This window comes from Marmota monax, unplaced genomic scaffold (assembly GCF_021218885.2).
Source record: "Marmota monax isolate L192 unplaced genomic scaffold, Marmota_monax_Labrador192_F-V1.1 WCK01_AAM20220418_F8-fsc00063, whole genome shotgun sequence".
Lineage (NCBI taxonomy): Eukaryota > Metazoa > Chordata > Mammalia > Rodentia > Sciuridae > Marmota > Marmota monax.
In genome coordinates, this window is record NW_026693726.1 from 5,745,888 (window position 1) to 5,768,179 (window position 22,292).

At 40.0% G+C, this 22,292-nt stretch overlaps 1 protein-coding gene across 2 annotated transcripts in view; it reads left to right on the top strand.

Annotated features, from left to right (window-relative positions):
- The window catches only part of Slco5a1 (solute carrier organic anion transporter family member 5A1), a 144,723-nt gene extending 129,414 nt beyond the window's left edge, over window positions 1-15,309 (top strand). For both annotated transcript variants that reach the window (XM_046460586.2, XM_046460587.2), the window contains 4 exons: window positions 1,911-2,070; window positions 4,132-4,373; window positions 6,551-6,615; window positions 8,855-15,309. In XM_046460586.2, coding sequence (XP_046316542.1) covers window positions 1,911-2,070; window positions 4,132-4,373; window positions 6,551-6,615; window positions 8,855-9,309 — 922 coding nt within the window. In that variant the 3' untranslated portion in view covers window positions 9,310-15,309. The remainder of the gene's footprint in view (window positions 1-1,910; window positions 2,071-4,131; window positions 4,374-6,550; window positions 6,616-8,854) is intronic.
- Window positions 15,310-22,292: the final 6,983 nt, after the last annotated feature.

Here is a 22,292-nt window from a genome sequence, read left to right on the forward strand (position 1 = left end):
CATCCCCGTGGTTGTGACAACCAAAATTGCCCAATGTTCTCATGGCGGGGTGTGGGGAGAAGCAAAATTGACCCAGTCGAGAACCACTGGTCTAGAGTTATTTTGTTTAGTTAGGTATATTCAAACTTTAAAATGTTTGGATATGAACAGTAATGAACATAATGGTTACCAAAGTCTTGTGATAAATTGTTTTCTGTGGAATGACATGAATGAAGAACAGGATTGATATCACTTTCATGTTAGAAGGCTTTCTTGATAGAACTTCAATATTGCTTTGAATTTGTTTCTCCCACTGACATCTGAGAATTCAGTTATCAGTGAAAGGCCACGGAGGGGAAAAGCCTTGGAACAAACAACACTTTAAATTTATAGGTTACTATAAGGATTGGGATGGACTATGCAACTGGATAAATAGCACTAACATAGTCATTAAAGATAGGCTGTGGCACATACAGACATTCCAAAATATTTTTTGAATGGATGTGTGATGGATGGATGAGTGAAGGATATGCTTTTGCTAAGTCACTTAGCCTTAGGACTAATATTTCATCGGTGATTCATGGAGGGTGGCGTGATGACAGAAGCACAGAGTCATGATTATGAGCACTGTGGTTGCTTCCATTCCTCTGTGGTCTCCTCTGGGGACCAGCCTGCCTCTGCTCCTCACTGATGTTGTGCACTTCTCTCCCCTGCCCTGTATTCCACTGGTTCTCCCCTCCCTTTATACTGATTGCCAGAATTGATTTTCTGAGAGCTTTCACAGTGTACCATTTCTTTCTATCAGACTCCATGATATTATGGAAAAAAAAATTCCCACCACATTTGATTGTGCATCTTCATTTGGGTATTCCTGAGTAAAGAGCTAGTTTAATCATTCTTGTTTGAATCCAACTGGTGATGTGATTTCTAACCAATCATCTTTGCAAATCATTCCTTTTGATCTCCCAGGTTCCATCTCTTTCTTTGAGAAGTTATTCCAGAACCATTAAAGTTTTTGTTTAAAGGAACCAATATTGATAACTCTGATTGATGTATTTATGTGCTCACAATGATATTGTTGGTTCAATACTGAAAAGTATTTTCTCTGTTTTACCAGTTTAAGAAATTGATAAATGTTTGAGATGGAGGATATGGTAATTTACCCTGATTTGATTATCACACAATGTATTGAAACATCATATTGTACTTTGTAAATGTGTACAATTCTTCTATGTTAATTAAAAGTGAAGTAAAGTTGGGCACAGTGGGTGCACACCTGTAATCCCAGGGGCTCAGAGGCCGAGGCAGGAGGATTGCAAGTTCAAAGCCAGCCTCAGTAATTTAGTGAGGCCCTAAGCAATTTAGTGAGACCCTGTCTCAAAATGAAAAATAAAACCGGCTGGGGATGTGGCTCAGTGATTAAGCGCCCCTGGGTTCAATCCCTGGTACCAAACCAAACAATAGGACTGAATGGTAGAATGCTTGCTTAGCATGCATAAGGCTTGGACTCAATCCCCAGCACACTAATAATAATAACAATGACAATAATAAATTAAAAATTTTAAAAAGGAGTTTCAGCCCAAATATGTTAAGACATACAGCCAAGTGCTTACAGTAAATGAGGAGTTATATAAAAATTCAAATTATTGGGCCTACACATAGGACCAGTTCTGTAGCATCAAGGTGAAGGATAAAATTGAGTCGGGACAGATAATTTGATCTAAAAAAACTACTGAATCCGCAATACTAGAAAGCTGAAACTTTTTGTGTTGTGTTGTAAATTCCTGTAATGATGGAGGGCAGCTGTTTCATGATGCTGTAGCTTTGATGAATGAGAACATCTTTGCTAATGTGGACAAATCACTAAATATCAAGGTGTTTCCTCTTGCTTTCATTTTAATTCTGCTCCTGGCTTGTTTCCTTTGTCTCAGACCTTCTCTGACCATGCCTCATAGGAACCTGACAGGAAGCTGCAATGTTAATTGTGGTTGTAAGATTCATGAATATGAGCCAGTGTGTGGATCAGATGGAATTACGTACTTTAACCCCTGTCTGGCTGGCTGTGTTAACAGCGGTAATCTTAGCACTGGGGTGAGTATATTTCCTAAATTCCTCTTTTGTTGTTAATCCAACGTATTGTGACAGGGACGTGATAGAATTCATATGCAACCATGATGACTTCAGTCTCCTTTTTCAAGAGGCTCCAAATAACCTACAAAGTACTTCGGATAAACACCTTGTGGAAAGGGAGTTATGCATTGCTCTCATGGTTTTGCTGGGGAGGATGGGAGTGTTTAAGTGTAGAGATTTGGTTCCATATCAGCCCTCTCTACTTTACATTCCATGTCAACTCAGTGAAACTTGATAAGATTGGGCTCCTGGCCTTCCATTTGTTTTCTGACAGGGCCCCTGTAATGGATTTGAAGGTCAAGAAGACCATAGTTTGTGCTGGTGGAAGAGACAGGAAAACACCTCCCCTGATTCTGGGAAGATGGGCAATGGCAATTTTTCACAAACTATCAGTTTGGTTCAGACTCTTTTAAAGAATTTTTCATTTGTTCTTTTTAGTTATACATGAGGACAGAACGTATTTTGACACGTTGTACATACATGGAGTATAACTTCCCAGTTTTGTTATTGTATATGATATGGAGTTCCACTGGTTGGTTCAGACTTTTTTTTTTTTTAACTTTCAGAGTAAAGATATTTCTGTTCAAGAATAGGCTATTTTGAGAATTCCCTCCTCTGTGAGTTATAAATAGGCTGTAATACTGTGGGAGAAGTTTTGCGTATTCTACTCCATTCTTTATGGAGCCTGGTTTGATTCTTTGCATAAGAACAGATCGGAGGGCACTGCTTTAATTGAAAGGTTAATATGCGTTTGCTTGTTCTGCGCAGGTGATAGGGATTAAACCATTGACTGAATGTTTTGAAGATGTCATTTTTTTTTTTTGATTTCTGAGTTTGGAACTAGAGTGATAAATTGAGAATCCTGTTGCTGGTTCCCTGTATGTAATTGGTGAGCTCCAGTGTGTGACTGTGCTGAGAGGGAGGGTGAGATCTGTCCCTCTCAGTGGCCAAGCTCTTTCTCAGGTTCCTTTCTTTCTTTTAAGAAGACTGGAGGTCCTTTGTACAAAGATGGTCAAACAGCACCCACCTTTACCCCCATTCTTACTGTTGCTCCAAGTGTTCACCACATGGACCAGTTCACTGATTTTCATTCAGTAAAATGCAACATAATAAACAAGGAAGGTTAATTGACCGAGTAAACATTTGTTGGCTTATTTTGGTTTTTGTATAAGTAACACCCAATGAAGTTTCACTTTTCACTTCACTAAGAAAATGTTGGTAGTTAACAGAGAATTTTGTCTCTTTTACTCTTCTGTAGCATCAGTCCCTTGAATGCATCTAGCCTGTCAGTGTGGACTCACAGATATTTGTTGGAAAAAAATGGACAAGGGATTTTGGGTGCACCAGTGCTTCCTGACAAAGTCTAGGAACAGCACTGAGCTGGGCCATGGTCACCAGACCTAAGTTACATTCATGGAGTGGGTTATTCATCCATAGCTTGGAGTTCACCAGATAACTAAAGGAGATTCAAAAGGTGTTTAAACTAGAACAACTAATGAGAAGCTCACTATTATTTGTACTGAAGCCATCATGATTGTGTTACGAATTCTTTTCCATTTATTTAGCAGATATTTACTTTAGACCCAGTTCCACTATGTGCTCAGCATTGTGGTAGGTGATCAGGGTTGTGCTAGGTACTCTGGTAAGCGTGAGTAAAGATCAGGCTGGGTTCCTGTTTCTAAGAGGCTTTTATAATTGGAAAGCCCAAGAGTTCAAACAATCTGAGCAGCTTAGGTTTACAACCCAAATTGAGCTTACAGAATGTAAACATCATAGAATTGTTGACAGCTTCTTAGAAAAGTTTAGGTTTAAGCAGTTTTAACTGGCAGATTCTGATATTGTTAGACACATGCTTTGATTCCTTACTATTATCAGTGAGGAGGGTGTTTTCAGTGAAATATTTTGCATTTTTAAAATGCTGCAGTAACTATTGTAGAATATTTTAGTTCACTTTGTCTTAATAGTCCTATGCCACATTTTCCTTTTGATTGGCACACAACCTAACTGTATTTGCTCACTTAGATTCGGAATTATACAGAATGCACCTGCGTCCAAAGTAGACAAGTGATCACTCCGCCCACAGTGGGACAGCGAGGCCAGCTCCGAGTGGTTATCGTCAAAACATATCTCAACGAGAATGGCTATGCTGTGTCAGGGAAGTGCAAACGGACCTGCAACACCCTGATCCCATTCTTAGTTTTTCTTTTCATAGTCACCTTCATCACAGCATGTGCCCAACCGTCAGCCATTATAGTGACACTCAGGTGAGAACAGCACTGGGCTCCAGGGGTGGGAGATGAAATAGCATTGCCAGAGCACATATCCCAGGACAAGGGATGACAGGGCACAGTGGAGAGGAGAGTAAGGTTCCCTGGTTCAGGAGAGTGCTCCTGGGGAGCTCAAGAGGTGAGTATTTCCATGTTAGGAAGGGAAAGAATGGTTGCAACATTTCATATTCTAGAACTTTCTTTGATTGGGTTCTAGTCTCTTTGGTTCCTTAAGTCTCTGACCTCAGAGGCTCAACTTCAGGAATTGAAAGCCATCCCCCATGTTACCTCTGCAGGGAAGCCAGACCCTGGAGCGGGGCAGGAAGCAATTTGGTAAAGTTGCTAAATCATGCATACCACAAAAGCTATTATCTCCAACTTTGTAGACAGTCCTGTACCTCCTGGGTCAGTGATGAATTATGCTGGGCCTGCATTTTGAAATGCTGAGTTCATTAGTTTTACTATCATATAAAATTTTGGAATGGAATCAGAGTTCGACTGGGAAATGTGATTTTCCACTTATTCAGGATCTTGCTTTTTTTGCTGTATTATATATCCTGTTGTGTGTTTTTGTTGTTGTTGTTGTTGTTTATAAGAAGACATGAAAGCTAATTTTGTTCTATTAAAAATGTTGATGCTGGCACATTTGAATTAATGTGTTGGTATTTACAGTAAGGGCCGCACTGGGCAAGGAAAGGCAGCATGTTGAGCAAGAAGAGCAAACCATTGGTGGATTTAGGGGGACTAGGGATGCAGGACAATGAGTATGTGAAGAAGGGAGTCCTCCTTCTTCCTTTGGCTCCTTGGAACCCCACCGTGCTGGGCACCTGGCAGGACGTACCTGCTGATATGTCACCCTTACTGAGAGTGGGCACGTTGCACCTTCATGTTCTGACTTCTTGCCTGTGGGATAGTAAGGGAGACATTTCCCAGAAAAGCTGCTCCTTGGGAGTCTGGTAACAGCACAGGAAAGGCCCCCTTGTTTAGTTACCCCGTCCCTCCACTGGCAGATATTTATAGAGTAACAACCACATGGGCACAACTGGGCAATTTGCTACGAGGCATAAAGAATTTAGAGAAAAGACAACAAAGATACTGGTCCTCAGAAAATTTTCATTGTTTAAGGGATAGAAAGGATAAGGTATGTCATTGTTTTGCTTGAGACAGGGTCTTCTGTGTTGTCTAGGTGGGTTGAGAGCCTCTGGTCTCAATCACCTCTCCCACCCCAGCCTTCCAGTTAGCTGGAACCACCATGCCAGGTCCATCATTTAACAAACCATAAGAATCATTAATATATTTGCTTACTTAAGTAATATCATTTTTCACTTTGTTTAATTAAAAAAAAAAAACAGAAAATGTGGCTGGGAGGAGCTTAGTCTTTCTTTTTTTGGCAGGGTGGGGTACCAGGGATTGAACTCAGGGGCATTCAACCACTGAGCCAAATCTCCAGCCCTATTGTGTCTTTTTTATTTAGAGACAGGGTCTCACAGAGTTGCTTAGTACCTCACTACTGCTGAGACTGGCTTTGAACTTGCGATCCTCCTGCCTCAGCCTCTGAGCTGTTGGGATTACAGGCATATCCTATAGCACTGGCTTTCTATGGTTTTTGACTTGGGTTTAAAAAAAAAAAAAAATATATATATATATATATATATATATATATATATATATATATATATATTTTTTTTTTTTTGTCATTTATTCTTTCTTTCTTTTACCTTTTTCCTCCTCTGGGAGAATTATGGGAGTGGTTTTCATTGGACACTTCTACCAATCAGGAAATTACAGGTGAACAGAAACAGGGAATGCAATATTTAGGTGAACAGAGACAGTGAATGGTATGTTTAAAATTTTATGAAATTTTTAAAAAGAACTGATTTTGTAAGTCCAATCAGAGATGCTTCTGCCCCTTCAGCTGAGATCCTTTGAGCCTCAACCAGGGCTTACAAAGAAACAATTAGAGTTAATCAGACTTTCCTTTGAGTCGTTTTGGAGAGACCTTTATTCTGTGAGCTCCCAACAGCAGTCTTCTTGGCTTTTGTTACTAAATTCTAGTGGATTGAATATGTTTGCCCAGCATCCGGTTGATCCCTCGCTCCACACAGAACAGGCTTGATTTGATGTCTTTTCTTGGGACTACAATTTTAAAACATTTCTTTCTTCCTTCACTGTAGGTCTGTGGAAGATGAAGAGAGACCTTTTGCCCTGGGAATGCAGTTTGTTTTGTTGCGAACACTTGGTATGTCCCTGAATTTCCAAGCGTGCTTCTTAGTTCCTCCTTGCAACTGGCAAATACTCACTGTCCTTTAAAAATGGCAAGTCAAGTCATTTGTTACCATTCGTAGCTAGGAGTTTTACAGGTTTGTGGTGAGGGTACATTTCCTTATTATTTTTTTTTCATTTGAACTAAAAGCTGACAAGTTTATTTGATGAAAAAAAAATACCTCAACAAAACTGATTTTAGGTCAGTTTCTTTTTGACTGTGAACATAAACTTGGGCAAAATTCCCCAGACAGTTTTGCACAGTAGGAAATATTCAATGAAGACATTTTTAATCGGTTTGTTATCTTAGCATTTTTGGTCCCTTTACTCCTTTTTTTAATCTAGAAAGGAGATAAATTGGTGCTCATTTTACTTGTGAGAATTTCAATTTCTTGTTCTTTACAATAATTTACTTGGATTGAGCATACCAAGTTTTTTGATGTAAAGAAACTCTAAAAAGAATAATCAATCCCCAAAGCAACACCCAGAGATTACTGTCAAGTGTGGGTTCAAATCTTGGTAAAGAGAGAGAACACATGTGCATTCCTTAGTGCTTTGTAACTGTGAACAGAGCATAGAAAGAATAATTTTTCAAAGGCGACGCCCCCCCAGTGAGGTCTTGGGACAGCGAATGGGACCTGTGAAGAGAAGCCTGTTGCCTCAGTGTGTTGCTAACTGACTTCCTCATCAAGCTTATCTTTTCCTTCTTTAGTGTCAGCCTATCATTTTCTTCAGCTGCTGTTTTCCCCCTAGTAATCATTATTATTTTCCACAGGGGTTGGGGGAAGGGTTTTTGATTCAAATTTCAGTTTTGAAGAATAAAACATTTCAAAATGGCATCGTCTTCCCCATTTAAAGCATTAATCCTCTCTGAATTCTCACTCTGTGTATGTTGGGGTTCATGGCCTACTCCATTAATGGGCACTTTCCAATAAACCCAGAAGGAAAATGCTTCTAGTTGCATTTAATGAGTGGCTTGACTTCTGTTACTGGTGACTTTGAAGGTGCTGGTTTTAAAAAGAATGCTGGTTAAAGGAAATTTGGACATGTGTACACATAGTTATACTTTGCATTGAAAACTAAAAAGTATTATTTTCAAAAAGGAAATTTGTTAACCAAAGGGGTGGCTGAATAGAAAAAGAAAAATAAAAGTTCCTTCCTTTTTCTCGGCTCCTCTCTGATGCCATGGAGTTGGGGTTATTTGGGATGGATTTGGAGGTAAAGTTAAGCCAGTGCCTCCTCTGTGCCCTCTTGCTGACGCTCTCTGGCTGTCCTGATAGATCCTTGGGCAGGAAAGCATAAAAGGTGTGGCTGTGCCATTGGGGTGACAAATTGACCAATGATTTAATAAAACAGTATGTGATAGTTAATAAACAAATCGCAATGGGCACAGAGTGGTTTCTGAGTCTGGAATTTAAAGGAGGGGTGGATATTTGTCAGATGAACCAGTTACGGGTCAGGGCACATTTGACAAAGCATGTGATGAAGGACATCTACTGGGTAGGCTTTGTCTGCTGGGATCAAAGCAATGTCTCTACAGTGTCCCAAACAACAAAGCTGCTACTCATCTGGATGTTTTATAAGCTTCAAAGATGAATTTTATGCCATAATTATTGCCATACCCTCAGCGCCCTTATACTAAAATTGCCATCTGATGTGGTGTCTGACTTAAGAGGGACAAGACTTGCCTCTTCCTCTTTCTACATCCAAGGACTAGGACTCAACCCACAAGAATTAGGTATACTGAATTTTGGTGGGCAATGAAGTGTTCTAGCCTCTTAAGTATTTATGACAAAATCCATTTTTTAGAAGTTTAAAAGGATTCTGTAGCTGCATCCTTAACAATAGACATTTTCCAGCTTTATTGAATTATAACTGACAAATAAAAAATGTATCTGAAGTGTACAATGTGATGATTACACATGTGTATGTATACACACACACACACACACACAATAGACACTTTTTAACTATCCTAAAAACCAGTAACACATTCTGAGTTGCAACATGGAAGATTTTAAGTGTTCACCATTTAGGGAATGTTTTTAAAATAAATTGTGATTAGATGATATATCTTTTAAAAAATCAAGTAACACAAGAGATTCACTTCCTTTAGCCGGTTTTTGAGCAAACAAGTACCTTGCTAATTTACAAGTCAGATTTCTTGTATAAGATGTACTGAATCTTTATGGTTTTCTTTCTCTCCCCAACCCTAGCATACATTCCTACTCCGATCTACTTTGGAGCAGTTATTGACACCACCTGCATGCTCTGGCAACAGGAATGTGGGGTACAGGGCTCTTGCTGGGAGTACAACGTGACATCATTTCGTTTTGTCTACTTTGGTTTGGCAGCTGGCCTCAAATTTGTGGGCTTTATTTTTATTTTTCTGGCCTGGTACTCCATAAAATACAAAGAGGATGAACTGCAGAGGCAGAGGTGCAGAGAATTCCCACTGAGCACCGTGAGCGAGCTCGTGGGCCAGCCCAACAAAGCCGAGAAGAATGCCCGGACTAGATCATGTCCAGCTTTCAGCACCCAGGGAGAATTCCACGAAGAAACTGCTCTACAAAAAGGGATCCCATACACAGCACAGACCTACCCGGGGCCCTTCCCAGAAGCAATAAGTTCTCCAGACCCAGGGCTGGAAGAGAGCCCTGCTGCCATGTAGCCTCACTCCGGAAGCTTGAACATGGAAGACTTGTTTTGTTGGTTGAGTTGAATATGGTGGCTTGAGAAACACCTGTGCCTTCTCTCTTTTTTTAACCTCAACAGATACAATCCTCAAACCAACAAAAACTCAGTATACACAGCCACTGTCGATTGAGGGCTGGATACCTCAACAAGACTGAGAGCCTTTCCCCTCTTTTCTCCAAGGAGGAGTTTAGATACATTTGTTACCACTTTTGCTATGTTAATTTAATGCTCATGCTCCAATATGACATAAGGCTGAGGTCCCCGGTTAACAAAAATAGTGGGAAAGGCAATGGCTCTGCATATCATTAGCATACACTCCCAACAAAGGTGAACCTGACCCTGACCTTGCACTTGCAAATCCAAGTTTTTAGACATGAACACCTACTGTGAGTTCTGCTACAAAGCACAAATGAATCTGCCTCAACTATGCAATTTAATTGGAAAAATGTTAAGTGCAGCATGTTACTTTTGCTTATAGAGAATAAAGCAGATATGATTTTGAAAAGAGGAAGAAGCTGAGGTTCCTTAAAGTACTGTTAATAGCATTTTAAGCCATAGCGGAGTTGTCAATCAGGTAGAATTTTTCGGATGCTTCAAAGGAACCACATGCAGAGCATGGTGAGAGGAACAGCTATGTCATTTCATAGGACACATTCTCTTTCAGTTTGTCTTCCCCATCATAAGGTAGTTAGAGGCTGCTGAATCATAAATCTGAAGGCTTGAATACAAACTCCAGAATTCTTTATAAGGGGCTTTAAAACTAGTGTGCTACATAACATGGCTAGAAATTAATTTGAGATGCATCATGAAGAAAGAAACTGATGGCTTTCTCATCCAAGGAAATTGCTGCAGAAATCCCTTTAGCTCGTAAGGACTGACATAAGATTAGTTAAGAATTGCAACCTTGACATTCAAAATAGGTGAAGAAGAAACTCCAGAGGTAAGATTGAGTCCCACCTGAGCATTTTAGTTATATGCTTAAAGCACTGGAGAAATCTGTATTATTTTCTTTCTTTCTGTACAGAAAATTGCTGTGGCTGCTGCTAGAAATGAGTAATTAAATCAGGAAAGCTAAACCTGGGATATGAAAGTCACTTTGAATACAGGAGGAGGGAGATCTCTGGGCTGGACCTGAAATATGATCCTAAGTAGAGAAAATGATTTAAACTACGCCAGTCTTAAAGTAGACATGAATTCTACTTTATCAGAGTTAGAATCAGTTTGATTTACCTTTCCTTCCTTCCAGTGGAATGCCTGCCGTGATTTTGAGAGAGGATTTTTCTGTTTTTAAAGGCGCTTTGGGTTCCTTATCCATCATTCTTTCCAGAACCTCCCAGCATATTATTTAGACTTAGGTGCCGCATAGGATGCTTTTTATGTGCTTCTTAAGATAGGTGCTTCCTGACAGCACTAATGGACTGACAAAAAGTTACTCATGAGCTTTAACTGTGAGAGACTGAAAGGTCCAAACACAAATAGAATTGTGTAGTCTTTCTACATAAGCCTATGCAGGTATAGAGCTAACTTGGGAAACGTGTTCTTGTCTGGTTGGCCCTCTTCCATACAACAGTGGTAATTGGCAGACTGTCCCATGACTCAGGCTTTTTGGCTGAATCATCCTTATGTGGCTTCACAGGTGAAATCATGTGTCTGTTCCTTGGTTAAGAGTATTTTCCTCTTCACTTCGGAATGACATTGTTCAAATGGTTCTCTTGGTTGCAAGCAGTTTGCGGAGAGGGTAATCACTGTTACATTAAACAAAGTCTGCAAGTGTCTCAGGTGACAGGGACTTCCATTCATCCCCTGCCTGGGCTTGGCTCTCTTGCTGGGCTAAGATTGTAGTTCCACTGGTATCTGTCAAACTTTGGTCAATGTGGTGTACACTGACGGTTTGGAACTCTGGGGACTCAGGGTTCCTCTTTACCTCTGTGGAAGACCTTGATTCTTTTTAGAATGGAAAATTTCCTTCAGTGTTGGAGCTGTAGATGTGTAGAATGGGGAGGGGTGGTGTTTTCTTAATTTTTCTCTGATCATTGAGATACCACACTAAGACTTCTGGTGGAATTGGCACTGTTTTTTGGTATTAAGATTGTTGGACTCACCATGAGTAATTATTGTTCTTCCTCAAAAGGTCACCAGTTCCGCAGTCATCGACTGGGCACCAGCTACTTGTCAGGTACTATTAACCAATTAGCCTCTGAAATCCCTGGAATCTTTTGGGGTGATTGGGCCAGAGCTCAAAGAAATTGATCAGAAATGTGCACCACATGTTAATATTGTACTTCCTGATACTTATATATATTAGGTATATCATTGCTGTGTTGTTGGTAAAAATGTAGAATAAGTAGTATAAGTCTTGAAGGAGTGATTATTTTGGAATATGTACCGATTCAGAATTGTTCCCCAAATGCTTTGAGCTCTGGTAGCATAATTGGAATGTGACATAGCCAATTAAGCGACTATTTTGTAGATGATACAATCTAACTGTGTATATAAGGTCTTATGTGTTTGTTAATAAATTGGTCATGTTACTTTATAGTCACACTCCCATTATAAGTTTTAATTGTCACTCTTCATGCACATAGGCTTTAAATTACTTGTTCTGGCAAAAGGTCATCTTGTTCCTTTACCAACTCTGTAAATTACTGTATTATTTGCCTTTAATATGCAAATATAATCCTTGAGTCCATTAATTTAGAAACACCCAAAGAGTGGGTGGGTGGTTGGAACACATTCTTGATTTTGTTCATTGTATAAAATCCTTATTCCTGGTAGGTAGATTTATTTCTTGAAAACAGTTAACAGTCACTCAGAATCATGGTTTGGGGAGTGAGAGGAAAGGAGGAGCAGAGAGGACACAAATGATTATTTGCGGAGTGTTGACTATTTTTAGTGCTATTTTGTCAAACACTTAAATGTACATCATTCATCTTCATCCTTTTAATAACTTGCAAGGAGTTTATTGTTTTTGTTATTTTTTGGTGGTGCTGGGATTGAACTCAGGGCCTCACATGTGCTAAGCACAGACTCCACCATGCAGCTACACCCCCAACCTTGTTTTTGTTAATTTTAAAAAACAGATGTGAATGTGAAAGGTAAAGTAACTTATTTAGGATTGTACAGAGGGGCAAATTAAGATATAGGTTTCTCTCACTCCATTGTTCACTTTTTATGCTACCTAGTGCAGAAAATAGCTTTCGGTTAACAAAGCAAGATATGATTGTAAAATCGTGAAGTTATTTCATTATATTATGTATTACTGTTTCTGAAGAATAGAGACATTATTATTTCTTTGTGTAGATAGTAGAAAACATCTGTAGGAACCATCAGCATTTGATGTTTAACTAGATTTCTCAAGGTAAATTTCATTTGTTTAGCCAAATGTAATATTAAAAATCACTTGTCAAAACAATACCTCAAATATTTTTATAGTTCATATTTAACATAGAACAAATCCAATTTGGGTGTTAACATCTAGTCTCAGCAGAACTTCTGAAGAGTTCAGATTTGTTGAATGGGAGCTTTGGGATTTCACATGTATTTTTTTTCTTTCCTTCAGAATATTAACCTTTCTATTACTATTATTGGCAAACATGAATTTTAAGATTCCTAGTAAAGACTCAAAAATGAAGGGCTGGGGTTGTGGCTCAGTGGTAGAACGCTCGCCTGGCATGCACGAGGCACTGGGTTCGATCCTCAGCACCACATAAATGTAAAATAAAGATATTGTGTCCACCTAAAACTAATAAATAAATATTTAAAAAAATATTTATAAAAAAATGAATATATACAAAAATACAAACCAAACCACTGACCCTGATTGTTACCTTAAGTGCTGTGACAGTGCACTGCAGCACATGTTAGAAATAAGGAGGTGCCGCCAGAAATCAAACTCGTGCTCCAAAGTGGGTGAGCAAAGCAAAACTTTACTTCTGCCAGAACCACATGCTATCAGAACCCGGCTGGCTGCAGGCTTGCTTACCCCGCAGTCAGTCGGTGCATTTCTAAGTCTTAGGGCTGCCCTTTGCCCTGATTGGAGAAGTCAGGGTTACAACTTACCTGATTGGTTAATTTTAAAATTGGGGCAGGCAAAGGGGAAGGGCTACAGTTAGAATGGCTACAGTTGGACTCAATTAAGGCTGACTTGGTATAAATAAATATTTTGAAAATGGACCGCCAGACTTTTTATTTCTCACACACATGACTTGGAAGAATCAGGCTTCAGAGAAGGGAGCTAGGGAGCTGCTTCCTCCCTTCCCCCGCCCCGTAGGGCTTGTGTAGGTCAGGCCATCCTATATGTTCACTAACCACTGAGAAAATGTTTCTTCAGTCCACAATCCCAGCTTGCATTCTTTGGTGGACTTGGAGCCAGAATGCTTTTTTCTTTTCTTTCTTTCTTTTTTTTTTTAGCTTGTTTTGTAGAAACCTTTTGTGCACAAGGGAGAAGCTTCACAGTTTGGATAGACCTGAAATCTTTGTGGGAATTCTGTATTGTACCAGGGAACAGGAGGTTAGTCCAACCCTAGAGTGGTGGCCTCTGTGTGTGTGCTTAAAATATCATAGATGATAGAGAACAAGACTCTTAACCATTGATAAATGGGTGCATACTGAGTATTCTAAGTAGCAGATATCAAAATACTGTGTAACCCCAGAATTGCCTAGAGGACAGCTTACAAATGCTCTGTTTGACAGACTAGTAGGTAGCCTTTACACATCAGTGTGTTTCCTCTTCCATAATAAAGAGAATGTGTGGCTGGCAGGCGAGATTAGTTTCCTTGTGCACTTTATCTTTTCTGTCTTCTCTCCTTCATCTTCCAGGATTGCTGCCGACTACACCTGTCTCAGACTTCTTGTTGCATTGGAATCAGATGTGTGTATGTTTAAAGAGGTTTCACTTTAAGCACTTCATTTTAACTCATCCCTAGGGAGGGTTCTAATGTGACCAAAACCTTCCTTAGCTGTTTGCTTCTGCAATCTTGAAAAAAAAAAATGCCTTGGTGCTAAAAATGATGCATGTTCACTACTGAATTCACAGTATTTCACTGTTAAAGGGTTGCATGTGCTTTGCATTTGGAAGTCTGGAAAAATACCCAGAAAACAAGCGCCCATTACTCTCATTTCAACAGTTAATCTATGAACTCTATGCTGCAAAAATGAAGAGTTCAGAAGGGAATACTTTTCTATGGAAAACTCAGTGCTTTTGATATTTAGTTTAGCCAGCTAGAATAATCAGCTGCTAAAAATAATTTCAGAGAAAGGTAAAAGAAAACTATTTCACATGATCTTTTCTTAGTTCTCCTCTAAAAACCCTACAGCCCTGTGAGGTGTTTTTAGCAGTGAGGTTTTGAGGGTGTCATCTTTTCCTGGTAGTCTATTCTACATGTCAAAATTGAAGGAGAAACGGTTATTGAAGGCTAAAGTAATTGTAAGGACATATTAAACCAAAGTGGTGAATGAAAGAAGCTTCAAGTTTGTATCTAGAAATTAAAAAGAAGAATCATTGGTAAAACTTGATAGTGGGCATTTTACTTAAGATATATACCTCTACCCAAAACACCAACTGTTAATTTAGAAGCATGAAGTGGGAAGATCAACCTCTAACATTTTAGTTTAAGGAAACGTAATACTGTGTCAAATAAATACCAAGTCAGATAAACTGGCGTTAGGATCTCAGTGGAGCGTGTGATCTGTGTGCGTGATTTTTCTGTATAGAGGTGTGCTTGTGACGAAAGGCTGTTTTTAGTTTGTTAAATAAAAAGTTTGATTTTGTGATTTTTAGGATTAATATTTATTTGGAGACCTGTTAGGGTAATTTAAAAGATGTTCGATTTTCTTGTGCTCGATGAAACCGATTGTCAATGTACTAATCAACCTTGGTTTACAACATCTTGAATACTTGATCATTGAAAATTAAGGTAAAAAAATTAAAAAAGGAAAAGAATAAAGTGTGTTGGATTGAAATTAATTTGTCTTTGAATTTTTTTTGAGAATTGTAGCAAGAATGCCAGTATGATCTCCCATCTCTTCCAAAAAATCAGCTTCTTATCCAACTGATAACTTTGTCTTGAAGCAGAATGTTTTATATGTAAGCTATTAGGATTACAGTTTTAAGAGCCTGCTGAAGCAAGTTTTCCATTGAGTCACCAAAGAGAATCCTTTTAAGTCATCTATCACTTATTTAAATTCACAACAGATTTTTTGGCTGCAGAACTCTGTGCATTATGAACTATGTGCATATTAGTGTGGTTTGTCAGGCTATGCTTAAATAACATGCTAACCCCCAAATCTCAGTGGCTTCACAGCACACAGGTCTATTTCTCACTCACACTGTATGTCCATTATGGGTCTGTTCTCTGTAGTCCCTCAGAAGCTCAGGGGCAGAGGCTCCACCATCTTGTCGCTGTGCCATCTGGAACTTCCAGGGTTGGTCTTGGTTGCTGGAGCAAGGAAAGGAAGATTCCAGAAGACAGCCAGCAGGCTTTTCTCTTTCACAGCTTGTAAATAACACACAGCATTTCTGTTCCCATTTCACTGACCTGAACTAGTTTCGTGGTTTTCCCTAACTGCCTGGGGTCCCCAAAAGAAAGGATGAATTATGAGCACTTGGTGGGTAACTATTTTTTGCTGCACACTTGACTGTCAGAGGTGAAGGAAAATCTTCAAAGGAGCCCAATTCAGTACTTCAAAAATTGGCACACGGGGCTGGGGATGTCACTCAGGGAAGCAGCGCTTGACTAGCATGTGCAAGGTCCTGGATTTAATCCCTAGTGCCACAAAAACAACCAAAGAGTAAATTTTAAAACATAAGCAAAAATTGATACATAAAGAGAAAGTCTTGAGTGTAAAAAAGAATGATTTTCAAAGGAGGGACTATCCAATTGGTCAACAAAACAGTTAGAAGCCCCCTTCATCCCACCTCTACCAAATGACAGATTAATCATTGTTTGCTGAAATGGCCCAGAAGCCAGTGCTGTGGGACTGGAGTAAGGACTGGTGTTCAGACTCCACCTGGGGAGAGAAAAGCACTGGATTTGTGTAAACACACACGCACACAAATATATATATATATATATATATATATATATATATATATATATATATATAACAAATAAACATTTATCATTTCTTCAAACTCCTCTGTACTATCTATTTTGAAATACACAACTCAATGTCAATAATAGCTGCCCTATTGTGCTGTAGAACATTAGAATTATTCCTTCTGCTTAGCAATGGGTGAGACCCTGGATTCAATACCAGCACTGGGTGGAAAACAAAACAAACAAAAATCATTTTTTTCTACACAACTGCAACCCCATGCCTGTTCACCATCCTCTTGTTACCAGGCAAACGCCTGCCTTGGAGCTGAGGCAGCCACAGCAGTCCTCTCTCACCCATTCTTGTGATTATTCCAGAAAGATTTCAGACATGTTGCTCAGAGTAGCAGGCATGCGTTTATTAGACGTGATAGGAAAGGGGATACTCTAAAGGGAGAGAGTGGGTCCTCACAGAGGAGAGGAACGTTTTGCCTTTCCTGCCCTCCAGTTTGATTGGGAGTTCCAGGGACATTTCCAGAGAGTTCTTCCCGTCCACCTCTTGACTTTTGACTTGACAACAGGATGACATCAGATTTTCAAGTCCCCACTATGCTTAGTAAAGGTTTAGGACAACTCTAGGTCACTTGGGCCCATGTCAATCAGTTCTAATTGGAACCTGTTCTTACAGATTTTGTGGTTAGCAGGAATTCTCTCTCTGAGTTCTGAAACCTGGTCTGTGTAAGGGTCATAAAAGGCCCCCCTCCCCTTCAGGGTAACTTATGTTCTCCCTATGTGCATTTCTGGTCTGGATTTCTCCTGCAGACAACAGATTGGTTGCTGAGGAAGGTAACATCCTATTGATTTAAGCAGGGCCAGGCTGCCAGTAAATTGCTTTTTGAAAGAAAGCATGTGGGGTCACACACTGGGCCCAGTTTATAGAATGATTCCCTTAACCTCATGTTCCCACCAGTCAAGTCTATTACCTATCACTCTCTCCTTCTCTCCTTTCCTGACATCCTTCCCAGGTTCTGATATATTTATACAAGTGTGGAATATGTCTTATTTGACTCTAATTCTATGAGATCATTTCTTTTCAGCTACACATATAAGTTAGTGCATGCACTATTTGTCTTTCTATGTCTGATTTATTTCACTTAACATAATGTCCTCCAGTTCCATCCAAAGCACTGGATTTGGTGGTCTCTCATGACCAACAGCACCATTTTCTAAATAAACTGGCATCTAAAACTTTCGGGTGAGAGGCGGAAGGAGGTAAAAGAGACGTGGAAATAACAGCATGACTCATGGGCTGAAGTGCAAAGTGGTTAAATTTAGACCTTGCCCTGAGCAGTCTGTAGGTGGAAAACAGGGCAATTGATTTCCACTTCTCACTCCTTTTCTCCTGTGTACACTGAAGATGAAGGGTTAGAGTGGTCCAAGGTGCGTGGGTTATTAGGGGTGGGGGCAGTATGTACATGTGCTGACTGGTGAACCCCAATTTCTCTTCTGGTTTTGTACATTCAAGGGAACTCTTTTTTCAAAGAGCAAATAGTAACCCACGATCAAAACTGCCATAGTCTCTTCAATTATGTGTGCATAATTTAGGTAAAAGGATTCTCTCTAATTTCTTAAATTTGCTACACCTTTGGGATATAAGCAGCGACATTTTTGATATTAGGTTTTTTGAAACAGACACATCAGAAAATGTTTCACTTTAAGAAATGATCAGTGAGGGAAGGTTACAGAATGTGGTCAGTTCTCTTTCTTGCTTTAGCACCAGACTTAGTATAACCCCAGGGTTTTTAAGAGCTGTTAAAAAGCATCCAGTTCCTTTCTTATTTTTAAAATTGCCAGCTGGGCAGAGAGAGAGCCTTTGTGGCTTCAGCCCATGAGAGCCAAAAAACATTTTTAATTGCATCAAGTCACTGGAAAGCAAGGAGATCGATATTCAATGTTCACTTTTGAATTTAAATGTCAAAGTCTGACCGTAGTCCAACTCATAATACCAACATAAATCAGTAGAAATCTGAAAGTGTTCTTTGGTTTGCTGTGATGGCTAAGATCCTAAGCACTGAAGAAAGAGCAAACTTGCCATGGATCAAATTGTTCTAGATGTGTTCCTGTCAAATGGTAATACTGAGAGGAGAGATGCCGCTTCATAAATCCTGCTAAGTGGTGGCTTTGCCCCACCTCCAAGCAAAGATGTCTTTAGTTGCGCTAGAGTGTCACCTAGTGGTCCTTATGGAAAACACATGCTCTGCTAATAGACCTTGTTTCTGCTTTGAGAGAAAGGGGTTACTGGGGTAACTCATTATGAGTGGCAAGGTCCACGACTTCTCTTATTCCACTGAAACCTACTGGAGGTTGAATTGGTTTGCCTCAATCTCTGAGTCACCTGCCCTGTTGGACTTGGGAAGTAGGGGATGTGAGGGACCCAGAGTCGTAGTTGGCCCTGGTGTGGTGCTAGAAAATTCAGACTGAAGGCCACACCTCTGCTGGATGCTTCTGTTCACCTGCTGAAGAACGAGGCAGTGCTCAGCACAGAAGACTCGGACATGCGTGCCTTCCATTGCCTCCCACATGTTGCCAAAATTAAGGGGCCAGGGGCTCTCCCTGATCCCAATAGGAATAAGCCGGTATTTATTTATTTATTCTTTTTAGTTATACTTGACAGTAGGATCTATTTTGATATATTTATACAAGCCTGGAATATGTCTTATTTCCATTAAGAGCCCGGTCTTGTGGATATTCACGATGCTGAGATTCACTGTAGTATGTGCATATGTGTACATAGGAAAGCTAGGTCAGGTTCATTCCACTAGCATTCCTATTCCTATCCTGCCCTCGCTTCCCTTCATCCCTCTCTATCTAATCCACTGAACTTCTATTATTTCCTCCCTATTGTTGTGAGTCACACCCACATAGCAGAGAAAACTTTAGAGCTTTGTTTTTTTTTGAGATTGGCTTATTTCCCTAGACATGATAGTCTCCAGATCCATCCATTTAGCAGTGGATGTCATAAAGTCATTCTTCTTTACGGCTGAGGAATAATCTGATTTTTGACACTTTACTTCCTTCTTACAGTGGGATCTCTGAAGGTATATTGCGGGCAAAGTCATCTACATCAACAACACAACTTAAAGAAAGGCGAGTTCACTAGACCAATGTGAACAGTGGTCACATCAGCATCGCCTGCTCAGAAGTAGGTAGGGAGCCAGATTATGAGCTATTCTCATTCCCTTGACCCCAGAGTTGGTATGTCATCAGTTTACTTGAGAAAGAGTGTAAAATAGGAGAGGTGTTATGTCCAGGGATGGGCAAAGGAATCCAGAAAAGTTTACATGAAAAGAAAAGGTACGTTTAAATCAATATGGGGCCAGGTGAGGTGATGCGGGCCTGTAACCCCAGGGACTAAGGAAGGAAAATGGCAAGTTTAAAGCCAGCCTTGCAATTTAGCAAGGCCCTAGGCAACTTAGCAAGATCCTGTCACAAAATAAGACATTAAAAAGGGCTGGGGTGTGGCTCAATGGTAAAGCACCCCTGGGTTCAACCCCTGGTACCAAACAAACACCAACTACTGTGGGAACTGAAGGATGGATGAGATTTCTGCAGGCTGAGATGGGGTTGGGGATAGGTATAAACCAGGGTGGGGGGTAGATGCAAAGATAGGGAAAAATTGGGGCCTGGGAAAGAGATGCTAATTCAGAAGAAGCTGAGGTGTCAGGAGAGGTCAAGGAGGAACAGGAGGGTGGAGGGAATCCCGGGGCAGCTAGAAGGCTCAGAATCCTCCTGCTCACGTGGAGGGCATGAGAAACAATAAAAGATTCCTGAGCAGGGGGTGGGATCTGAGATGGCAGTGAAGGGACACATCTGGTAGACTGTGGGATGTGCTGGGTGTTGGGTGGGGCTGGAGGTAGGAATGGGGACTTGGGGACTATTGCATTTTTACAGCAGCCTCTGTGAGTCAGAAGGGCCTCAGAGACCCAGCGGGGTGAAGCGCATGGAGATATTAATTGTCCTTTATACTTAGAAACATAAAGCAGAATTGGGCTAAATTGGGGAATCGAGGACCTTAGGCAAGACCTCAAAGTTAAGCATTTAAAGGTCTTTTAAATTTATGACAACGTGTCTAGATATGTTGACATGGGGTTAGAATATTAGGTTTTCAGTCCTTTGTTCTTAACTCCAAAACCCCTGCAGATGCTAATGCTTTCTGGATTTATTTTTATGTTTTAATTTTTATTTTATTTTATTTTTTAACTGAAGGTCAGGAGGGGCCTCAGAAATAATTTAATTTGAGGATGGCAAATAGGTTCGTGTCTCACGTGCTAATACCAGTTCAGCTGTGGTCCTAGCTGGCTGGAGAAGTATCTGGCTCTGTTGAGAAGGACTCTGGGGCACAGCTGCTCTAGCTTCATGAGAATGTGTCCTCATGTATCCCTGGCACATTTTTAGGACAAGAAAATACAAATGTTATGTACTTGCCATCCTTGATCCAAACTTCTTTTACAGTTATTTTTTTTTTTATAAATTCTAGAGTTGTTTTAAGAGAGGTTTATGTGACTTAAGCTCACATAGTAAAAATTTAGAGTTTGAATGTCATGCTCATTGTTCCTTCCTTGCTGAATGGGGTCTCATTATCAAATAGGGCCCCTCTGAGGCTTTTCTTTTCACTGACCTTGTGTATGTGTACATGCATGTGCGTGTGCGTGTTTAAATGGAGAAAGGAGAGGCACAGAGACTCACTTTGTGGGGACAGGGGAATGCACAGTTGGGAAGTTAGCTCAGTCTTTCGGAGTATTATTTGTCATGGATTGAACCAGGCCCCTTGGTCAGTCAACCTTGAAGGGCCCTGCAGTTTCTGAAGTACAGTCTGAAACACTGCCCTGCCTGAGAGGCCCAGTCTTCTCATGCCCTTTACACATGACAAGTACAACATGAATATGGAATTGTACTAAAACAGGTTCTCTGGGATAACAAAAAACTTGGCTTAGTTACTTTTTACAGGAAAGGAACAAGAAGCCAAGCACATATTGCATACTCTCTCTTATATGTGGAAATTAAAACAAACATTGACCTGAAGGTAGAAGACTGATTACGGACATTGGGAAGGGTGCCAGGGCTGGGGAGGGGTGATGGATGAAGGGTGGGTGGACATGATCAGTGTGTGCTGCATGCACATATGGAAATATCACACCAAATCCCATTAATATGTACAAGAGCGTGTCGATTAAAAACAATAAGGTACAGAGATGCATCTTTATTTTTTTTAAAATTTTTTATTGTTGGTTGTTCAAAACATTACATAGTTCTTGATATATCATATTTCACACTTTGATTCAAGTGGGTTATGAGCTCCCATTTTTACCCCATATACAGATTGCAGAATCACATCAGTTACACATCCATTGATTTACATATTGCCATACTAGTGTCTGTTGTGTTCTGCTGCCTTTCCTATCCTCTACTATCCCCCCTCGAGATGCATCTTTAGACAATAATGTTATCATAAACTCTTCTGATGATACTATGGTTTCCTCAATCATCCTAAGTTTGGTTGAAAAGTCCTTAAATCCTTTGCATTTTTTTTTTGTCCTTCATTTTTAACCTTCTGATCTCTGGACATTTCACAGATTCTTAGCCCCTCTACCTAAATGCTAAATCTCCTTAAGGGGAGTTGGAACAGAAAGTATATAGGAATTGTCAATCAGAAAACATGAGGTCTTGGAGAGGGGTTAGGTTTCCATAGAGCTTCACGATCCCCAAAGAACACAAACTGCTTTTGTTAGGTGTGTCTTCTTGCTTTTGCAAAACTCCATTTGTGTTGCCCAGGATCAGCTATATAATTCGCAGGAAACAATGGAAAATGTCAACGTGGGGCCCTTTGTTCAAACATTGCTAAGTCCTTCAAGATGTAATGATA